The sequence below is a fragment of the Melopsittacus undulatus genome, chromosome 4 (assembly GCF_012275295.1).
Source record: "Melopsittacus undulatus isolate bMelUnd1 chromosome 4, bMelUnd1.mat.Z, whole genome shotgun sequence".
Classification (NCBI taxonomy): Eukaryota; Metazoa; Chordata; class Aves; order Psittaciformes; family Psittaculidae; genus Melopsittacus; species Melopsittacus undulatus.
Window position 1 is genome coordinate 80,741,666 of NC_047530.1, and position 23,940 is coordinate 80,765,605.

The 23,940-nt window shown below is 38.2% G+C and overlaps 1 protein-coding gene across 1 annotated transcript in view; it reads left to right on the forward strand.

Moving 5' to 3' along the window:
- Window positions 1–23,940, forward strand: part of DPP10 (dipeptidyl peptidase like 10) — a 234,834-nt gene that overhangs the window by 11,702 nt on the left and 199,192 nt on the right. Inside the window, exon 3 of the mRNA XM_005154047.3 lies at window positions 2,285–2,380. Coding sequence (XP_005154104.1) covers window positions 2,285–2,380 — 96 coding nt within the window. The remainder of the gene's footprint in view (window positions 1–2,284; window positions 2,381–23,940) is intronic.

Genomic DNA, 23,940 nt, shown 5'->3' on the forward strand with positions numbered 1-23,940 from the left:
CCTTGCACTTGTCATAGTTAAACTTCATAAGGTTGGCATCAGCCCACCTCCCAAGCGTGTCAAGGTCCCTCTGGATGGCATTCCTTCCCTCCAGCGTATCATCCGAACCACACAGCTTGGTGTCATTGGCAAACTTGCTGAGGGCGCACTCAATCCCACTGTTTGTGTCACCAACAAAGATGTTGAACAAGACCGGTCCCAACACCAATCCCTGAGGCACACCACTCATTACTGGTCTCCAGCTGGACATTGAACCGTTGACCACAACTCTCTGCGTGTGGCCATCCAGACAGTTTTGTATCCACTGAGTGGTCCACCTATCTAACTGATGTCTCTCCAATTTAGACAAGGATGTCATGTGGGGCAGTGTCAAACGCTTTGCACAAGTCCAGGCCGATGACATTGACTGCTCTACCCCTGTCCATCAGTTCCGTAGCCCTATCATAGAAGGCCACCAAATTGATCAGGCAGGATTTCCCCTTAGTGAAGCCATGCTGGCTCTCACCAAGCACCTTGTTGTTTTTCATGTGCCCTAGAATGCCTTCCAGGAGAATCTGCTCCAAGGTTTTGCCAGGCACAGTGGTGAGACTGACTGCTCTGTGATTCCCTGGGTCTTCCATTTTCCCCTTCTTGAAAATGGGGGTTATATTTCCCTTTTTGCAGTCATTGGGAACTTCACCTGGCTGCCATGATTTTTCAAATATGATGGCCAGTGGCTTAGCAGTTTCATTCGCCAGCTCCTTCAGGACCTGTGGATGGATTTCATCAGGTTCCATGGACTTGTGTACGTTCAGGTTCTTAAGACGGTCTCGAACCAGATCCTTTCGTACAGTGGGCCTAAGGTCTTAATTCTCGCAGTCCCTGCATCCGCCTTCCAAGCCATATGAAAGCAAAAAATATCATATTGTTGTTTATTCCAGTAAGCTTTCAGCTGAGCCTGTAAATGAGAAATTTGGCTGAATAAAGACCTATAAAGAAACTATGATGGACTTTATTCACTGTGAAGGAGTCACATTTTCATCTGAAATGTATTACAGGATATGACATTTACAAAGCACATTTCTTTGTTAAAAATATGCTCATAGTTTATTGGGTTGACATAAAGATAACAACATTACTTCTTAACTGCTGTGATTCTAGATAGTCGTTTTCTATAGGTCATCAGCAGCACTATTTAATATCAGCAATCTTTAAGGACAAACTGACTAACAAAAAGATCCTCTTGTAGAGAAGAAGGATGCCTAGAACACTGTAAGGGAAAGCTCATAGAGCAGAGAGATACTGCAGTAATCCGTGGCAAACCTGCCCAATAACAGTAAAATGATTAAAAGATCTGACTGGGCATCTCTCTCTTTAATTATGTTAGAAAGTTCATAGGTGCATATTTTTGCTAGCGCATAGTCAACATGTACTGCAGCTTTTGTCAGCTGCTGTTCCAAATAGCCTAAAACAGGTGCAGCGCATAGCTGCCATCAGTGAATGTTCATTGGAAGCCTTCTGTTTTGACAGCAGAACTTTTGCTTTAAAAGTATTTCTGATTTCACATGTTAGTGTGACTGTTCACTATTGAATCTCAGTTACTTATGATTTCTTTAACCTACAGAACAAGTATAATTTAGCAGAGCTTCTTTTTCCTTTCCTGAACCATGGAAATTATTTTAGGAGCTGACAACTTACTATTTTGTTTAGAAAATCAGTGTTGGCTAGTGTTCAGAAGCGCAATATTCCTGGGTTCTATCATGTTTGGGAAAACACAAGGCTTTTAGCCAATATTATGTTGTGCTTGTCACTAGAGAGTAAGTGCAGATTAGTAAATGTGCACATAAATATATATAAACATTTTAATTTATAGAATAGAGTGAAATTGGTTCCAAATTTACTTACAGGAGTATCTTACTTAGTTTCTGTCTGTGTAAGGTGATCAATTCACCTACATTCTTTGAGTGTTAGGAAATTTTTGTACTGGTTTGTAATAGAACTTCTCTTCTGTTATAAGGCTGTGGGAGGAAGGACCTTTGCCACTTAGAGTTCTGGTATAATATAGTGCCAAGCACATTCTTCAGATGTCCCAGTCTGAGGTATCAATGCTTTGTTCTCTGAAGCTCTACTAAAGAAAAATAAAATGTTTTCTTGAAGTGAAAAAAAACAAAAAACAAGGAAGGTGTTGGTTATTGATTTTATCAGGACATTGTGTTCTGTTTCTATAATTCCAGTGTTTTCGAAATTACACTGGATATATTGGTTTTAATAACTATCTAAAATGATGTTGTTACGTTTATTTTAGATGAACTTGCAAATTCATCAGAAACCCGATTGTCCTTGGAAGATCTCTTCAGAAAAGAGTTCATTGTTCATAATCCAGAAGCTAAATGGATTAATGGTAGGTGTATAATCTTTCACGTAATTTGCAACTAGGTAATAGTTTTGAGTGTTGAATATCCTGGCTCTGAGATAGAGTCAGTTAAAATTTCAAACTCTCTTGAAATTGGCCAGTGTCCCAGTTTTCCTTGTAGTTCTAAATCGTATCTACTTCATTAATTTTTGAAGTAGCTTTCTAATTTTAGAGCTCCATCTAGTAGAAACTCACTAAAGTTTTCTGTTTATGCTACTGACTCACTTTGAACCAGAGTTGAATTGTTTTTAAGAACTGGGTCTTGTTTGTGGATTCACAAAAAGATCTATTCATAAAATAAAATTGTTGTACTAGTATCAGAGCTTTGTGGTTCTTTGCATCTGGTGTGGATTCTTAAATATTTATGTGTATTTGTGCAGCTGTATTTTATTTACTTTATGTAATTGTATTTAATATTCTACTTTATTCAGTGATTTATAAATGGTATGCAGATTACCAAAGAATTTGTGTAACAGTTTTAATATAAGAAAAGAAAACAAATTTGAAGTACTTGTTTCAACTGATTGAGCTTTTCTCTTGATCACATGGGTTGTTCACATTCTTTCTTTTTGCAAGAAATGCAGAAGTAACATAACAGCAACCATCTGTTTTCTGTCCTTATAGTTGGATCCTTTGTATTACTCCAGGTGTTAATAAAAGGAATAACAACAGGCTTTGTGCAAAATAGAGTATTGTTAAGAGGTGCTGTATGGAAGGTAGGAGTTTGGAAATTTGGTGACTGCATATGTAAATCCAGAATAACTTTACACAGGAAGTAAAAATTCAGCTGTGGTCTTAAGTGATAACTAGGTGGTTTTCATTTGTAGGAAGCTATATGATTAATTCAATTATTGCTTTCTGAAATAAATTTCAAAGAATGAAATGGTTCTAACAAGAGTAAGTGCATTTAAAAAAAAAGGCTAAAAGGGAGAAAAGTAAATAAAACATGGAGTTTATTGTATTTTTAACTCTATTCTACAGCTTGTAATAAGATAAAAGCTTCCTTTAAGAATTTTCCAGGTGTGGTAAAAAGAAATGTGGAATTTGGTGCTAAACTCCTGCATGGATACAGGTTTCTTTTGTACTCTTCAAAATCCGTGTTAGGAAACTCATACTGGGGAAGATAATTTTACCTGTATCATGCAAAAAACAGAGGTCATAAGCAGTCTACTCTAAAACCTGTGGGACTGTGCAGTTATGACCTTTTCCATTTATTGAAAATAATATTAGAAATGCTGTTTAATAAGGAAAGGCGTTGTGTTATATTGACAGTACAGTTGTACTAATATCCAGGCTTTCTGCAGAGCTGTTTTTCTCAGCCAATATGAAAACTCTTAAGCTTGCAGTTGCGTGTTTTCCTGTGTTTATTTGTGAAAGAAGCAATAAAGTCCAGGGGTACAAAAAAAAAGGAAGAATGGACATTTCCCAATTAGAGTGTGTGTGTGGAGACTGAGAAAAAAGTGGTGATAATGGAGGATTTTACTAATCATTTAGTATGTTTGATAAACATAGAAAAATATGTATAAATATTTTGGTGGTGGGTTTTTGGTATTTTTTTCTTTCTGCATTTATTTTGAAAATTCCCAGTGTGGTCAATGAAAACAGTATCTTGGATAGTAAACAAAATGAGGGGGAGTCTTGCAAAGCAACATTTCTGCTTCCTCCTTCTAGTTTTATTTTTAAGATCTAGGATTAAGATTATTTTTTTTTCCTGTCATGGTAACATTTCAGTGGTGGCATTATATGCATGGAGAATGAAATATATAACTTAGGATTTAGCATTAAATATTGTGGTGCTGCAGGGAAGCATTTGGCACTTTCTTTGGATATTGGCAGAGTAAATGGATGCTACTCTGTACAGGAAGATTTTAGCCAAAAATAAGTAGCTACTTACTACTACTTTTTGCTCCTCTTGGGATAGCATAATTTGTATCCAGCTTAAAGTTTTATCATCTTGACTTCCTGGTAAGGGAGGGGAATAGAGACTGAGAAAGTGAGTCATGCTGTAAGCACTTTCTTCAGGGTCTAGAGAATAGTTTGTGGAAAAAATCACTGATTTAAGGATTTCAAGTGCTAAATGAATCACTGTGTTCTTAGGTAAGGTGTAGTGTTCAACCTCTGCCATTTAATTAAATTTTCTATGCTGATGCTTGAATTTCTTAGACATTTCTCAAACACAATCTTTTTTCTTCCTTGTTTGCAGGTTCCTCCACCACAAAAATTGTCCCCACATAGTTATTTCTAGTCTACTCTTTAATAAGAAAAGCTCTTACATACAGATGTCTTTACAGTCCATTTCCTTTTCTGCTTGAAACTGAGTCCACAATATTATGTGCTTGCCACCAAAGTTAATAACTGCTGAGGAAATATTGTCCTTTATCTGAGATAATCAGCTGTTTCCAAAGAAAATAAAATAAAAATGTTGAGCTAATTTTAAAAGTGACAAAATGTATTCACAATTAATGTAATTGGAAGATGTATCTACACAGCTATCTTTCAGATTTCTTTTCCCCTTTTTTTCTTTTTTTTTTGTGGGGATTTTTTTGCTTTGTTTTTTGTTTTATTTCAAAGATAGGTTTGTGGGTTTGTTCTTGTTTGGTTGGGCTTTTTTGTGTTTTTTATTTAAACCTTGGATTTTTTACTTTATTTTTTTGTAAAATTTGCAAAGAAAAGAAAATACAGATGATGGCTAGTATATTTCGTGAAAATAATAACTTTGTAGCTTACTAAACTTTTTCAATTATAAATCTGAGCACTTCAACTGTATTTAAATGTCATGGTGGAGACTATACACAACCATTAATTATTTTAATCCATGTCAGTCTGAAAGTGGTTTCAGGATGCCTTCCAGTTCCTTGGCATAGTTTTGAAGATGTTAAATGAGAGAACATCTTCCCTTAGCATTATTGATCTTCAGGTTTTCTAACAGGAGGTGGGAATTTAAAATGCTGCTAGTGAACAATAAAAGTACTTAAATCTGACAGCACATTACTACTGATAAGGGCTTTGCATTAGGTGGTAAAATGGCTTGGTTTACTTAAGTACAAAACTACAATGTATTTTAACATATCCAGAGTAATTAAGCTTAACAGAGTTAAACTTCCCCTATGCTTTCCTTTGCCAAAAAAACTTTTTAAGAGACTTAACATATCTCATATTGTTCCTGTCTTGGATTCTGGCCATTTTTCAACAAGGACCAATCTCTGCTTCAGGTCGAGCACAACATCTCATGTCATGATCACACTTTGCTTTAGGACCATGTTGCATGCATGCTAGTACAGTGCATTTAATGGAAGATGACAATAAATGTATCATTGTATTAGTTGTTCATAAACAGTGACAATATGAGCAGTCTGAAGCTGGATCTTTGAATCATACTGAAGCATTTTTTCAGGATGTTTTCTTAATTTCTATTAAATTACTTGAAAATATGTATGCTGGCCTGTGAGAAATGCTGAGGGCTCAGAAGGTTTGTAAATCTAATCCCTAGATCTTTGGTAGTGTGCTTGTGTGTCTTATTACCAGGGACTCTGGCTGTTAACGACAATGAAATTCAGAATCTTTGCCTATATTCCTTTGGTGAATATGGCTGTTACTGTTGGAAAATCTTTGCTAACCTTTACTATATGTGTAGAGTGTATTGACTCCTTGTTTGTATTCTGTTAGATAGGTATATAGTCAATACAATTATAAAAATTTTCACAGATTTGAATGAAAAGGTATTGGAGAATGACCTGAAGTCTGAATGATGGCCTGCAGCAGGCTGTGCCCTGGTATCCTGTCTTGTGCTAAAGCGCAGCAAATCACCGGAGTAGGTATATGTGTTCTTCATGGGACCATGAAGGATGTAGGCATCTGCTGAGGGTTGTAAAGTGCTTTCCTGAGATTGTGAGAAAATTAAATATTTCTCTCTGTCTTGCGTGCCACTTGTTTGTTACTGTATTCAGTTACCCTTGCAACACCATGTCACAGGAAAAGTGTAGGGTAACATGTATGGCTAGGCAGAATCACATCTCTTCAGGCAAACACAGTCCTGCTGATGCAATAGCTAAAGATTTTGGAGCAGTGAGGGAGACTGGGAAGGTGGCAGGTGCCAGTGCAGGGTAAAAGGCTTCCAGTAGCACTTTAGGGAGGAGAGTGATCTTTGAGAGGGCAAGAGTGGATAGCAGAGATTTTCTTATCCCGTATGAATCTACAAAACAAGCTCATCTCACAAGCAACAGCCTTGTCTGCCTTTTGGAGGAAGAGAGAAAATAAGGAAGTCATTGGGAAGTCAGAAGCAGGAGGGAAGGAAGACTTTGACCTTTGTGTCAAGGGGAAGGGCTTGGAGGGGATAAGGTGGAAACTTGTGTTTCGAGAAGGGTTTCCTGTCTCATACGGAAGCTGCATTTTCTCTAAATATCAGTCCTTTTCCTGCCTCCCTGTGACATGTCAGACAAGAGCTGCTAATCCATACTCTGTGTCTCGAGCAGGTGGCTGCTGGGGCAGGCTGCTGTCCCTGGCAAACTGCCACCCTGCCGCCTGCCAAACTGGTGGCTGCTGCTGGAGGTGGATGTCTGCTGCCCTGCCCATGGAGGAATTGCAGCTCCCTGCTAAAGCAGGACTGTGTATGTGTGTGGAGGGAAGGCAGATGCAGGGAGGCAATTGGCAATCTGCATCCTCTGCTGCAGATGGCACAGAGAACCCTCAAATAGTTGGGGGTAGGTTTGTCCCTTGAAGTCACCCTGGTGCGCACAATTCTATTCTTTGATTAATCAGAGGAAGTATAAATGCACCATTTTGATGAGAGAATTCTGGAGAAAATGTACATTTGTGCCTATTTCTTTTGTAGAAGCCTATTTTTGGAATGAGGTTTATAAACTTATGCAGCAAAAAATCTTAGATTGTGCTGGCAGTCTCAGCAGGTATAACATTTTAGGATTTAATTTCTAAAAGCAAATAATTTTTCATGCAGGTATGTTTTCAAGCCAAAAACTTCAATACCTTTTATTTTCCCCCTTTTTACAGTTTTAATGTGTTTTTTTTTTTTTTTGTAGATCATAATAAAATACTCTATCTCAAGTCAGAAATATTTTCACTCTTGAGAGTGGCACCTTGAGAACAGCATCAAAGCAAAAGATGTCTGGTTTCATTTTAACTCAGGTTGTTGTATTTACTTGTTTTATTTTTGTTCTTATATTGCACCTAGATTTCCTGTATTAGCTTCAGCTTTTGTTTTCTGAGTAATATTTACTAGTTCTGATGTGAGCATCTTTATTTCATATTTAGATTCACGCGTCAGTTTTATCGGCATGGATTTAAAAAGAATGGGTGATGCCTGCCCTTTTGAAAATCAGTGAAACCAAGGCACTGGTTTATGGAGAAAATCCCTCTTCCCCCTTCACATTTTATTTTTCAAACATTTATTGTGTTTAGTAGTGTAGTGGGGTTTTGTGGTTTTCTTTTTTCTTTCATTATATTATATATATTATATTTTATTATTTTACTTTTTTATTAAGGAAATATTAAACCATTTTTGCTTTGCAGTTGAACAGTCAGTCACTTCACTGCAATAGACTATGTATTAGCTTGGAAAATATTACCTGGCTGAAAAAGTATTATTAGTTCTCACGACATGTTTGGTTTCCTTAAAGAGCAAATGAGATGGTTTGCTCTTTAAGACAAAAAGAGACAGTGGCTTCACGTAGATTTAATTGTGGTTGTCCCTAGCACCTTTCACACACTGTACACTTCCTTTACCACCTGAAATGTGTAAACAGTGGCCTTTTCTTGAGCTTATGTTTTCCTTGAGTCTGTGTTGCCTCTTGTCTATTCTGAAAATTAAATAAAAAACCAAAAAGATTCTGGGAAACCTGGATTAAAGATGTTAGAAAGTGGTTTAAAAATTGTGGATGATAAAAATGGAACTGGTTTGGAAGCACAGCACACAGCACCACATGTGCCCATTTCGTGCACGAAACCATTGTTTAAAACATTTGACAGTTTTTAAAGGAAGCTTTTCCTGTGCAAATGTGGCAAATACGAACTTTATTTATCAAAGCTGAACATATAATGTTTGCCAGAAGATATGGGCCAAGTTTAAGAAGTCAGTCCATCACTGATATAAAAGAAAGCAGATTCTGCTCCAGAAAGTTGTTGCTGAGTTGGAATCAATAAACAGGGAAATATCTCTATTTGAATTGCATACCTATATATGTTGGCATTACTCGTGACATTTATGGTGGATATTAAGAGTGAAGTCTTTTTTTTTTTTTCCCCATCCCTTAATGAGATGAGAGTCTGAAGTGGTAAGACTGGAGTGCAGCCATTGTGTACAAGTGCATTTTCAGTGTACCAGGACTTACTTGTATGTATATGGTGCTCAGAATTTAGGTTGTAATAAGATGCATTAATGCTCTGTCAGGGACTTGGTAAGAAGTGAAGAGAGGTGTATTCAATGGTGCTCTTGCCATCTCTGCATATAGCTTTCATTATTTATCTGAATCTGTAGCTCTGCAGAGCCTGAAGCTGAAAGCCAGTCCAGGGAGTATTTTTGTTGCCAGTGGTTCAGTGTGACGGGCTCATTTCTGAAGGGCAACAGAGGGTGGTTGAACTTTGATTCCCTGTGCAGGGAAAAACAGCACATAGAATAGCAAGTAAAAAATCCTAGATAGTGCTCTAATTTTTGGAGGCTTTTAGCTAAAAATCATCTATCATAAAAGTCTAGCAGTGCTGTGAATTACACACCCAGTTTTTGCCAAGTCTAAAGACTGCATTTTGGAAAATCCCCAGAACATTTGGAAAGATATATTGAGTGTCTCTAGGCTGGCTGAAATTTCTCTCACAAACTGCTAAAAAGGGAAATAAAAGTTTTGATTGGTACTGTTCCACTGATTTATTAAATAATTTGTTAAATAATTTAATGTTGTGGAATGGATGGAATGATTTAATTCTCTCATTAGGGAATTGCAAGTATAGGAGTTTGAGGCTGTACCTGCAATGATTCTGAAGACTTCCCTACAAGCCAGCTGGGTAATTGGTCATTCAGGCTAAGGTTGTGAGGTAGCCAGGTTTGATACCAGGCATGATGTGACTTCTTGGGTCTTTTGGTGCAGGAACTGTGGCTTCTCAAACAATGGCCAAACTTTTTGGTTTAGGAAGAATTTTGATTTTCTTGTTTGGTTTGTTTTGGTTTGTGTTTTTTGTTTTTTTTTCTGTGTTTTTTTTTTTTTTGGGGGGGTTTTTTTTGGTTGCTTGGTTGGTTGGTTTTGGTTTTGGGTGCTTTTTTTTGGGGGGGAGAGGGCGTTAAGTTTAAGTACAGTAGGTCTCTGGTTTTGTTTTCTTTGCATTTCTCTTGTTAAATAATGATTTTTTTTAAATATTGCATATGAAGAATGCATATAAAGCAGAAGATAAATACTGTGAGGTGCATAAAGCTACAAAAGTGTTAGATTGAACATGAAAGAGAAACTGAAGAAAAAATTTTTATGAAGCATTTTAACTAGGATTGCAAATAAGAAAACATGAAATAATTTGGGTTGCAGCTGTGCATGAATGTATACACACCCTTAAAAACCAGGATGGGAAAAAGCCTGCATTTTTTGTCTGCATGAAAGTGGAGATTTCATCCAAGTTCTCTGAAGGATTTATCAGGAAAAAAAAGATGGTCTTTTTCATCAATAATCATTATCACAAAGCAATGCTAACGTTCTTCCATGGAGCAGAGGTTGTGCCTCAGAGTGCCTCAGATTCAGAGACTTGTTCGGATGAGTGGATCTCACCAGTACAAGTGTTGTGTCCTAGCCTCTGTGGGACACTTACTAGGATTGCTGTGGAGCTCTCCCCTGTGAGCAGAAGGCCAGAGGATTACTGTTCCTTTGATCCTCTGACTCTCCACCCTGGTGGAATGAGCAGTTAGATAGCCTGCCACTCAGGAAGGTGTTTTGTTCTCCTCATTAAAATTCTTTGTTTCGTCGGCTGTAACACAGTAGAATTTTTCCCTCAGTTATTTTTTCTTCTAGACTGTATGCAGACTAGCCTTTAAATAATGCTACTTAGTGGCTATTTTAACTGATGTACCCTGCTTGTCCACACTATTAGAATAAGCTGCATGCATTATACTTTCTGCTCTAATATTGATGTCTCTAAGGTACCACATGACTTGCTTAGAAGTAGTCTTGGGTAATTTCTTCTCAGATCAACTATGTTAAGGCCCCATTGCCGCATCGACACTGGTGCCAGTGTTAATGACTCTTAACAAGTACTAAATTAACTTGTGTCACCACAGTATTTTGTAAGTTACTTCCTAATGCACATTCACCAATATCCTTTGTACATTAATACAATATTGAATTAGTTGTGACCTCTACACTGTCTTGTGCATTACCATTATTGGTTGCAGAACTTTTGGGTCTGGTGTTTTTGGTGTTTTTCACTAGACATTTTGTACTTCCTCCATAGAGTACCTGATTTTTTATTTTTTTTTTTTTTGTGTAGGATGAAATCCACATATTAGTATATAAGTTAAAAAAAAATCAAGTATTCTAACCTAGTGGAAGATCGAACTACCTATTGCTACCTTTAGTCAAAAATACAGCTAATTATTGCAATGCTTCTTAAAATATGTCCATATTGATTTTTTTTTACTTATTCCACATTCCAAAACATTAAGATTTAACAAAGATAACAATATACTTACACTCTGTCTGTGTAAATATTGTCTATGTATCTGTTGCATAAGGTGTTGTATTTTGAAAGAGGTTGGTAGAATGTTTTGCATTTTCCAAGCCATATTTATAGATACTAGCCTAATGCTGAAGGGTTAAGTACACCAGTTCAGTATGCAAACCTCTGGGAAAGTGGACCAGACAATAAATCTTAGCTCTCCCTGTTTGTTGAAGCAGACGTCTCCTGAGTGTAGTGCATGTACTAAGGTTATTATGCCGGTTACCATAGCAATGTCCATGAAGGAGTGAGACCTTTTCTCAGTAATACGTTTTTGACTAAGAAAGCAATCCCTTAATATGATGAACAAGTGTAAACTGCACATGCTACATCATTACTCTTAGGATGCTATCCTACTACATAAGCAAATCTGAACAGTGGATTGTGAGTTTTCGAACGGTAATGGATGGTGGGTGCTATACAACAGATTTGTGAGTTCACCTCCAGAATGCCACACTTTTTCGTGTTATACATAAAGACTTCAGAGATGTAAGTGTTCATGCATCACCAAGTTTATATATGCATCAAAACTATGCTTTTCATCCTGTGTCTCCTTGTTTTGTTTTCCCTACGTATCAGCACTGCTCCTGAGCAGAAGGGCACCTGTTGCCCAGCTGGAGCTGTAGTCCTTTCATCATGGGTTGGATTTGTAGACCTGTTAACTTTTCCTTTGGAAGCTGTTGTTTATACTTGCAGCTGGTTTTATGGTCCTTCTTACAGGCTCATTTAAGTCAACTCTGATTTGCTCATCAGCAATTTCATTCTCTTCAAAGGAGTGCTGTGCAGGAGGGGGATATACTTTCAGTTGTATCTGTATGCAGCAGTGTTGTAGGACGATTCTGCCTGGTTTCCATTTACCTAAACCAAATCCTTTTAATTTCCTTCAGTTTTCTTACTTATTTGTCTAAATACACAGTCCTTTAACAAATGCTCAGTTGTGTTTTGTGGCAGATTAGTAAACTGTATGGTGTTTAAAACAGTAATCTTTAAACCCCAAACCTTTACATTTCTTATCTTTTGTTGTCTGTTAGGGGTTTTTTATCCTGAATTAATAGGTAGTAAAAGCAGTGCTTTTCTGTATTGCTCAAATGCTTATGTAATGGATCCATAAAAATTGCATTTTTAAAGCATACATGTATCTGTGGGCATACTTTTATGTTTATTTCCTTTTACTCTTTTTTTTTGACTCTTGAATTTATTCCATTGTGTATTCTCTGATTTTTCTTTTCTTTTTCAAATGGCAGATTTCAGAAACACTCACTCTTATTTGCCGTTCATTAGTTTGTTTCCCTGGTTTATTTTGTTTTCCGTGCCATGTGTTATTTTTATTGAACGTATGAACTGATCCGCTGCCTCTGGAGTGTCAAGACAGTTCAGACACACAGAAATGAGTACCAGGCCAAGATTATTCTTCATGTGAAAATGTAGTTGGTACTTCAGCAAATCTGCTTGATATCTCTCTCAGTGTGATGCAAAAGGACTTTTGGTTTTAGTATGTTTGGGAAAGTGGATATTTCTATCTATACTTAGGTCATATGTTTAGAATTGTGTTCAGTGTATCAGTTCTGTTAAATTCTCCCACGAACTGCTTGTGTTGAGCAGGAGGAGATGACCCAGGTATTACAGTTTTGATTCAAATGGCAACCCGTTGAGTTTTAGACCTATTCCTTTTATGTATGTCAGGATTAGTGGGGAAAAGCAGTGGAGGGAGAAGTCTATAGAGTAAAAGCATAAAACAAGTAACAAGAAAAATTTAATGAGAATAAAAGAAAACAATTGGGTACAGAGAAAGAAGGGGCAGGAGCAGGAAAGAGAAATGAAGGGACAGTCCAGTAGTGAGCACAGAGGCCTGTGTTAGTGCTCTGTCAATGCCACAGGACATATGTGTTTCCCATTAAGGACATCTTTATTCTGTAACTCCAGGTAGCTTCTGGGAGGTGTCCTGGGTTCAGCAGTAGCAGTCATTTTTCTCCTTCTTAGTAGCTGGTGCAATGCTGTGTTTTTGACTTTTGGCCTGGGAACAGCACTGATAATACCAATGGTTTTCATTCCTGCTCCAATGTTTAGTCTGACCAAGGACTTTGTGAGTCTCATGTTCTTCCAGGGAGGAGGGGAAGCCAGAAGGAAGCAGAGACAGGACCCCTGACCCAAAATAGCCAAAGATGTATTCCATACCACAGCATGTCATGCCCAGGATGTAACTGAGAGTTACCCAGAAGGGTTGGATCACTGCCAGGGTTGGGCTGGGTATTATCGGTCAGCGGGTGGTATTGTATTCTGTTGCCTTGTTATTTCCTTTATCATTATCATTATTGATGGTAGCAGTAGTGGTTTGTGTTATACCTTAGTTAGTGGACTGTTCTTATCTCAACCCATGGGAGTTACATTCTTTCAATTCTCCTTCCCGTCCCTCTGGGACCAGGGGGAGAAAGGGTGAGGGGGAGTAGACTGCATGGTTCTGATTTATGGCCTGGGTTTAAACCATGACAGAGGACAAGCAGAGGCAGTGAAAATTTCCACTTAGTCATAGTGTTTTGGATCTTTGAGAGACAACAGCTGGCCTTAGTGATGAGCAGGAGATGTGAAGCTGGTTCTAAAGGCACTCATGTGACGTCACTCATGTGGGTAGTCCCAGAACTGGACAAAAGCCAGACTGTTGTTCTAACCTTGCTCATACAGTGGTTGAAGAGCAGCCGGTGGCATGACCTGCCTGGCCATTTTGACCATTCTGTCTGGCCAGAAGTTATGCTTTACAATTTTACCTATGTCTTTAGAATCATAGAAACATAGAATAGTTTGGGTTAGAAGGGACCTTCAAAGGTCATCTAATCCAACCCCCCTTGCAATGATCAGGGAGATCCTCAACTAGATCTTGTTGCCCAGAACCACATCTAGCCTGGTTTTGATATGTCCTAGAATATCCTGGAAAGGATGGCACATCTGACACCTCTCTGGGCGACTTGTTCCAGTATTTTACGACCCTAATTGTAAAATTTCTTTCCTCACATTGATGTGTAAACTTTGGTGAGAAGAAAAGTGCTGTTAACTTTAAATTACTATATTTTTTTCAGTCTGATTTAATTGCAATTTTAATTTATTGTTGCAGAAATCAAATGTGGCCCCACACTGTCTGTACGAGACTGTAGAATTGAAATGAACCAGAGGCAACTTGATATTTGCTTGTTTATCCAATCTGACAAAGTTTCTAGGCAATTAGTGTGAGATATTTGCCAACTAGTAAGCATCATAGCAACCATGTATTGTTTTGCCAAGTCAGTAAAAGTAGATTGATTTTGATCTGTTAATAGGCTATACAAACCCATAGCCTCACTAGTGGTATAATTAAATCCAGAAATTTTTGTTAAAATAAGATTAACACAGGACTGGGAGAAGCAATCAGGTTTTTGAAAGAATTTAGATATTGGCCTCCAATGTTCAGAGTGATTTAACTTTAATGCAGTTTTTGCTGAGATTTTCCATGATATTTTTATTCTCGGGGGGGGAAAAATCACCTCTTCAGTTTTGAGAGGGTTTTTTATACATAGCTGAGAGCTTACTCATAAATGAAGACTACCTAATTTAACAAGTACTTCAAAGGGACATGTGGAGTGTGCTTTCTGTACTGGCAGCCTACCCTAGGCATATGACTGATAAAATTTCTGCATATGGAATATTGATTGTTTTGTTCAGCCTGCAGATCTGTGAATTGCAATTTCAAAGTGAAAATTGAAAGTTCTTGAAAAACTTTAAAAATGAGGCCATGAAAACTCAGGAGTTTATAGTCCTCCTTTTAAGTAATAACAAAATAAACATTAGGCAGGTAATCAAATCTCTTTTGTTACAGGACAGACACTACATGAGGATTATTTGTAATAGCTTCAAAAGTAATAGTTATTGACCCCATCCTAGAGCACCCACCTCTAGGATAAGAAAGCATCTCCTTTTATTTTAATTCTTAGGTACGGAGTTTTGTCTAAAATCTTGTCTTCCAACATGGATCTGTTAATTCTGTAATGATGATTCAGATATTTATGTATTTGTTCCTGGGATCTCAATTGAGACAGCTCATCTGGTCACTGAGCTGCTCTCAGGTCATGATGAACTTTTCAGGTACTGTGGGCAAAAGTTAAATTCGGAGTGACAGTTATGGTTGGCTGAAGATATTTTTGTCAGATCTGACGATTTCTTTTTTATAGTCCTCACTTGCAAGTTTTGTATGAAGCAGTGTTTCTATAGAAGTTTTGTGAGAAAGGTTTAAATAGTTTACTTCAGCTTTTGGATAATGTGATTTTATTTCATTCTTATTTTTTTAGCTTAAATGTTGAAATATTTAGGGTAATAATTTCATGTTGACATTTTGCTATTTTTTTAATGGATTCTCTATTAGTTGTGCACACTATTTGGTGTTATCAGAATAAACAGTTTAGCATTTAAAACCAAGTATTTACATGTAATATATTTGAAATTCTGAGGAATCTTTTCTTAAAAACGAAAAAACCCCAAATAAATAAAATGACAAAGAAACACAAAACATCCTCCACCCACTCTCCCCCCCCCCCCCCCAGTAACAAACAAAACCAATTCCAGATAAGTTTTTCTCTTTAACTTGGAATAAAAATTCTTGCAGTCTCAAATATTTTGTTTTCTGGTAATCTGTGTGGGCAATTTAGAGCAGGAGGCTCTAAGCCATATTACTGATTACAGCTCCAAACCACCATATAAATTACCCAAACTTTGGTGTCATGTTCCATTCATGGAAATCAATTGCATAGTGAAAATTACAACCTGCAGCATTTCCATTGATTTCTGATGGATTCCAGATGTATATAGTTGTGGAAATTACTCCTGTTACAAGATATTACAATGGCAGATGCTAGTTATGTGTTTTCTGGGTAACTGCACTTGTAATGAAATTTATATAAGTTTTGAATTCTTATCTTTTCTTCCGTTTTCATATACAGTATTGTACCTTGTCCTCCTAGAGGCAAGGACTTACTGTTCTTGCAAGTTAGTCCTTTTTTTTAGCAGTTTGAAATGATCATAGAAATTTAGAACATTACATAAATGGTCCTCTCTGTTTTAATACTCTGTTCTGTTTTCCAGCCATTTCTTGTGCTCCCATTGTGGTAAATTGTTAGCTGAAAACAATTTGGCTTCAAAGCTCTAATTTTGAAGACCTTAATTAGCCCCACGCCTGTTACTGTAATGGAAATAATAACAATAGTTCTCCCATATTATTTCAGTAGAAGATATAAGCTTAAATTATATTTTTAACTCCTTAGCTAATGTCTGAGGGCAAAAAGTATTGAGAAATTGCTGAAAGTGAAGATGCACAATTTTTTACTTCAGGTACTGTTATATAGTCATCTCCACTTCCTCCCACTGTTTGGAATATTGCATATGGAAGCAGAGGCAGACAATCATAGAATCATAGAATAGTTGGGGTTGGAAAGGACCTTAAGATCATCTAGTTCCAAACCCCCTGCATGGGCAGGGACACCTCACACTAAACCATGTCACTCAAGGCTCTATCCAAACTGGCCTTCAACACCACCAGGGATAGAGCATTCACAAATTCCCTGGGCTACCCATTCCGATACCTCACCACCTTTACAGTAAAAAACTTCTTCCTAATATCCAATCTAAACCTCCCCTGTTTAAGTTTTAATCCATTACCCCTTGTCCTATCACTACAATCCCTAGTGAAGAGTCCCTCTCCAGCATCCTTATAGGCACCCTTCAGATACTGGAAGGCTTCTATGAGGTCTCCACACAGCCTTCTCCTCCTGGGGCCAAACAGCCCCAACTTTCTTGGCCTGTCTTCATATGGAAGGTGCTCCAGCCCCCTGATCATCCTTGTGGCCCTCCTGTGGACTTGTTCCAACAGTTCCATGTCCTTTCTATGTTGAGGACACCAGAACTGCACACAATACTCCAGGTTAGGTCTCACGAGAGCAGAGTAGAGGGGCAGGATCACCTCCTTCGACCTGCTGGTCATGCACCTTTTGATGCAGCCCTGCATACAGTTGGCTTTCTGGGCTGTGAGAGCACACTGAAGCTGGTTCATGTTCATTTTCTCATTGACCAACGACCCCAAGTCCTTTTCCACAGGGCTGCTCTGAATCTCTTCTCTGCCCAACCTGTAGCTGTGCCTCGGATTGCTCCTACCCAGGTGTAGGACTTTGCACTTGTCATGGTTAAACTTCATGAGGTTGGCATCAGCCCACCTCACAGGTGTGTCAAGGTCCCTCTGGATGGCATTCCTTCCCTCCAGCGTATCATCCGAACCACACAGCTTGGTGTCATTGGCAAACTTGCTGAGGGTGCACTCAATCCCACTGTTTGTGTCACCAACAAAGATGTTGAACAAGACCGGTCCCAACACCGATCCCTGAGGGACACCACTTGTTACTGGTCTCCAGCCCAACATTGAGCCATTGACCACAACTCCTTGCGTGCGGCCATTCAGCCAGTTCTTTATCCACTGCGTGGTCCACCTATCTAACTGATGTCTCTCCAATTTAGAGACAAGTATGTCATGTGGGACAGTGTCAAACTTATGTTTTTCAGGACTATGTGCTTTCGGAGTTTTTTTACTATCCTCAGAACAATCTTTTGCTAATTTCAGCTAAATATTTTTTGTAGTATAGGATGTGTCTCTCCTTAGTACTGCAACACACAGCTGTCTAATGCCTTGTACCAGCTTAAAATATGCTCTGAATTAACAGTGTCTAATATTCTGTTCCTTGTTATGAAAATGAACAAGTCTTAGATTACAGTAAATTACATTTTTTGTTGTGAATGCTTGGTGTTTGGTTTCGGTTGTTGTTTGGGGTTGGGTTTTTTTTTGTTTGTTTTTTTTAAATTAGCTAAGTCTGAACTCTGAGGAAATAAAATTACATTTGAAATATAGTTTGTTTGTATCTGAGTGCAAGATGTTCCAGAGATGAGAGCAAGAAAACAGTATTGTTAATAGCCTGACTTCTGGCTGGTTTGTGGGAGTTTCTGCATGCTATTGAAAACCATGGAATTTCCTAATTCCCAACACTGATAATGTGTTGGATGAAAATATTTTTTAATTTAGTTCTAGGATATTTGTGGAGATTGATTTAGTATTTTGTACTCTGCTTCTTCTTTTTGTTTGATGAGGATGGAAAGCTCAGAGCAAAACTTCTCAAACAGTTGTAGTCAGGACTTGAACTGTAGCTACTCCGTGAATACCTATTCTTTTAGTACCTGGGTTATTGAATATCAATACGTATAATATTTTTAAATTATTATGGAGATTCAGAAAAGGATATTTCAGTTTAAATAAAGTAGGATTATATGGATATTAATTTTGTATTAATATTTCAAAAAGGCTTGGGAGTTTTTGGTGTTTCTGTTTAATGCTTCTGAATAACAGAACATGTTCTATTTGTGAATAGAAAAAATAAATACTTCTATAGTAACGTAAAACTTGATTTTTTGTCAGCGCTGAGCACCCACAGCTTACTGTGATGCTCTCATGTATGCTAATTTAAACATAAGACTTTGCAAAATAGCATTTTTTGTTTTTTGGGTATAAAAGAATTTGGGTAGTTCCTTGTTTGGGAGTTACCTAAGTATGTGTTAGATGATGTTTAAACAAGTGTGAAGAGTTCTAGGAAATGGTCAATCTGATATGGAGAAAGTAACAGCCACTGACCAACAGTGGTACTGAGTGTACAGTGCTGAGCCCAGGGAGACTCTGGTTTGATACGTCAGGCAAAGACGGTTTATTGCATGCCTTTTCAGGAAGGTTTTTTTGCTACGTTTTGTTGTGTTCTTTTTCTTAAACAGTGTCGAAGCTTGTGTGTTATTAAGGACTGGATTCTAATCTTTTTTGGGGTGGTTGGTCTTAATGAACAAATGGCCTCAGAAGAGAGATAGGTATCTATGACTTCTTGTGTTTTCCTTGAGAGTATATCATGGTGTCCCTCTTCCTCACTCCTCAAGAAGGGATAATGTTTACTGCTTTGTCAGTGCATTTACAGAATAAAAAAAAAAGAAACAACTTGTTTTTTATTGTAGAAATGCCATGAGTTCACCATCTTTATGAAGACATGAGTAACTGCGTGTTCGTATAATCATAGCATGGTTTGGGCTGGAAGGGACCTATAAAGGTCATCTAGACCAACCCCACTGCAATGAGGGGCATCTTCAGTTAGATCAGGTTGCTTGGTGCCCTGTCCAACCTGACCATGAATGCTTCCAGGGATGGGGATTCTGCCTCCTCTCTGGGCAACCTGTGGCAGTGCCTCATCAGCCTTATACTAAAAAATTTCTTCCTTATCTGTATACTGAATCTACAAAGTCATTATCACCTGTCCTATTGCTGCAGGGTCTACTAAGAAGTCTGTCTCCAAATAGATAATTTAGATATACCAAACCAGTTTCCTGATGGACAAAATCATAGCAATTTCTTGGGAGAATATTAAATAAAGGACAATAGAAATGAATCACTTGATTACATCTTTACCAGAACAACAGTGAAAAGTTGCTTCAATAATGGGATTTTTAAGAGCATTTTACAATGACAACCTTTAATTATAAGGGTAGTTATTTTTATTGCATTTGCAATTTATTTTTTTAACATAATAGCAAACTGATTTCCTGTATTCAGTCCTACCAGTGAAGGAAAAATCTTTTCTAAGTGCATAATTTGAATTTATATGAATGCAAACCTTTGTGCCCAGTTTGCATAGCATGCGAGTGATAAGTAAAGAAAAATACAGCTTTGTGACACACTGATTACTTTAGTAAAGGTAGAAGTGTATTCTTCCTTTGATTAGTATGTCTAACTTCCAGTAATGCTAATGGGAGTTATGCATTTATGCTTTGAAGAGTCTACACTCCAATTAATTCTAACACTTTAGAGAAAATGTGAGATGCTATTGAGAGATTCTTCGGTGTTGAAAAGTTTTTTTCTGAATTTCTATCCTGCTCCTTCTCCTGTGAATGCTTTGCCATTGACTGATATATTGTAATGAAATCTTGTATATACTAGTATCATGTTTAGCTGAAATTACATTGTGACATATTGACAATTAAAGTCATCTCGCATCTAGTTCTTAAATATCTAACCTACCTCCTGTCAGTCTCTTTCCCCCCCACTTACCTTTAGCTAACAGATGAATGAGTGTTCCATTAAGTTACCAGTTCCAAGGTTAACATCACATCAGACTTTACCCAATTAAAGGAGAGAGTGATGAGTGAGTGGTGTTCCTTGTGCCTTTCCTTAATTTTCCTGTTGTGAGCAGAAACCAGTGAGCAGTGGAAGACGGATAAATTATCCCTAGATCAGACTGTGCTTCAAATCTGATTGCAAACAGGAAACAGAACTTGAGAAAAACTGAATAGCTTTAAGGAAAAATAAGGGTAAGTTGTTGCTAGCAGTCACTCATATTGAAGGTGATGCAGATGCAATAGGCTCATCTGAAAACTAAAGCAGTTAAGCAATTTACTCTTTAAACAGATAGGTAAATGTAGGAGATTAGGACAAAGTGAAAGATGTGTCAGTCTGACCTCAGAGTACTATTTTTTTCTTTTTCCCCAAAGTAGCTTATTAATATTAGTCTCTGTTGCTTCTCCCAAGTGTATGACTTTTAGAGCTGCCCAGCCATCTGACAAATCCACTGTAAGACTGAACTCTCCCTATGAACCACAGAAATTACATGGGGTGGAGGAATAAAAATTGCATTCAAGCTCTGATTCATGGATCTCAGAGCTGAGCAAGATCTGTGTAACGATACCTTTTGTATGTATTCTTATTCACCCACAATATAAAATTTGCAGCTGAATTTTGTCATAAGCTGGAGTTGAGTTCTCAGAAGTCTTTTTACTCTTGGCCTGAGAGACTTGGTGGCAGATGCATCACCTAGAGTATCTGCTGGAAAGAGAGAGCAGGTTTATGGTGTCTGCGCAGCAGAAGGCTAACTGTTGAGTCCAGAATATAAAAATAGACAGAGGATGTACAAAGAGATGCAGAGAAGAAAGTAGACCTTCTCCTATGGTGAGAGAAAGAGATATAAGGCTTTGTTGGCAAAGCCATAGCAGCTTCAAATCAAACCACACCAAACCCACAACTCTAAAATGTGCAGGAGACCGGAAGTTCAAAACCAGAAAAACCCACATACTTCTCATGCTTTCTTTTGGTGGAGAATACACATTACCATCCACCTTCTAGTTGTTGTAGTTGTTTCAATGCAGCTTTCATTGAGCAGTGAAACAAAATTTATGGGTCTAGACTACTCAAAGGCTGTCAGAATTCAGCTTATTTGCTAGCTACTAGAGGGAGCAGTCACTGCTTCCACTGATATGTGAAAGGAAAAGAAGAAAATGCACACACCAGAAGCATCTAACAGCAGTCTTGGGAAAAGAGTGCACCACTAAGGTTAGATGGGACATATACATCATTATTTCTTTATGCGAAGTACATGAAACAAGAAAGTTACTGGTTGCACAGGAGGTATTTACTCTGTGTATAGTTTCCTACCTACTTTTCATTGTGAATATGGCAGCTCACAGCAGGTAAATGAGGAGTCATCATAGACAGACTTGGGTATGAGGATTATGAAACTGCCAGACTGTAAAGGCATTTTTTGATGCAAGGGCAAAAATCCTCAACCTGTAGAAATGCAACTGCAAGGAGCCACCAGAATAATCTCCATGTCTGACCAAACCTCTGACCAAAACCGGCAGGTCTGATGTTTATCTTAGTTGTATTACATGTCTAGAACCACAGTATTTTATATGTGCTGCTGTTGACTGTTGTTTATGCTTGCTTTATATTTAATGCTTAATACTTCTACAAGGGTAGAAGGGGTACAACGGGTAGAGCAGTTGATGTCATCTACCTGTACTTGTGCAAAATGTTTGACACTGTCCCACATGACATCCTTATCTCTAAATTGGAGAGACATCAGTTAGATAGGTGGACCACTCAGTGGATAAAGAACTGGCTGAATGGCCGCACGCAAGGAGTTGCGATCAATGGCTCAATGTTGGGCTGGAGACCAGTAACAAGTGGTGTCCCTCAGGGATCGGTGTTGGGACCGGTCTTGTTCAACATCTTTGTTGGTGACATGGACAGTGGGATTGAGTGCGCCCTCAGCAAGTTTGCCAATGACACCAAGCTTTGTGTTTTGGTTGATACGCTGGAGGGAAGGAATGCCATCCAGAGGGACCTTGACACACCTGTGAGGTGGGCTGATGCCAACCTCATGAAGTTTAACCATGTCAAGTGCAAGGTCCTACACCTGGGTAGGAGCAATCGCAGGCACAAGTTGGGCAGAGAAGAGATTCAGAGCAGCCCTGTGGAGAAGGACTTGAGGATGTTAGTCAATGAGAAAATGAACATGAGTCGGATTCAGTGTGCACTCACATCCCAGAAAGCCAACTGTATGCAGGGCTGCATCAAAAGGAGCGTGACCAGGAGGTCAAAGGAGGTGATCCTGCCCCTCTACTCTGCTCTCGTGAGACCTAACCTGGAGCATTGTGTGCAGTTCTGGTGTCCTCAACATAAAAAGGACACGGAACTGCTGGAACAAGTGCAGAGGAGGGCCACGAGGACGATCAGGGGGCTGGAGTGCCTTCCATATGAAGACAGGCCAAGAAAGTTGGGGCTGTTGAGCCTGGAGAAGAGAAGGCTGTGTGGAGACCTCATAGCAACCTTCCGGTGTTTGAAGGGGGCTTACAGGGGTGCTGGGGAGGGACTCTTCATTAGGAACTGTAGTGATAGGACAAGGGGTAATGGCTTAAAACTTAAACACGGGAAGTTTAGACTAGATATAAGGAAGCAGTTTTTTACTGTAAAGGTGGTGAGGTATCAGAATGGGTAGCCCAGGGAATTTGTGAATGCTCTATCCCTGGTGGTGTTGAAGGCCAGTTTGGATAGAGCCTTGAGTGACATGGTTTAGTGTGAAGTGTCCCTGCGCATGGCAAGGGGTTTGGAACTAGATGATCTTAAGGTCCTTTCCAACCCTGACTATTCTATGATTCTACAATACCAGTTTTCTAAGGAGAGTTTGGGCTGAATTCATGACACTTCACAGTTAAATTAATTCCAGTTGTTTATTCTAACACTGAATGAAGACTACATTTAGTATGAGATGTTTTGTCTTTTCCTGACATTTTGAACTCCATTTATGGATAACTATTCTATGATTCTATGATACTGTTTCTTTTTGTTTCTAGTTTCTTATTATCTACTACCTGTTTGTTTTTTTTTTTTTTTTTTACATTTAGAGAGATGTCTTTTACATGTGTGTATTGAGTTTCATGAGAGAAATATTTTCTTTTTCTGGCTTATGTCGGCCTTTTGCTTGACTATAGAGTTGGTGAAAATCCTGACATCCTTAACCACACAGAATGAATATGCTGATATGATAGTTTAGTTTGAAAACCTGTAATTGTGGTAATGGCAAAAGTGCAAGTCTCTATGGGGATTTAGATTTCCTTGCATAATGCAAACAAAAGACACTCTCAAAATGTAAGTTCTGTTGTTTCATCTGTTCTAGTGGGCAATTAATCAAGATGCAGTAAGAAAACTGTGCTGATAATGGTAAAAGCTGGCACATACTTTTCTAATTTGTATTACAACAAATTGAGGGATGTAATCACAACAGAGGAGGATGTTTAAATAAAATTAGAGCTGCAATATGAAATGACAAAGGGAAGAAACTGAGAGTTGAAGATGACAGTTTGTCTTATTTTAAAGCAGCCGTTAAATGGAAAGTGACCATCTCAGTTGCATGAGTTCTGAAACAGATGAGCTGTCAGCCCTAACTACATATTTCTGGCTTGGTATTTGATTATAACTTATC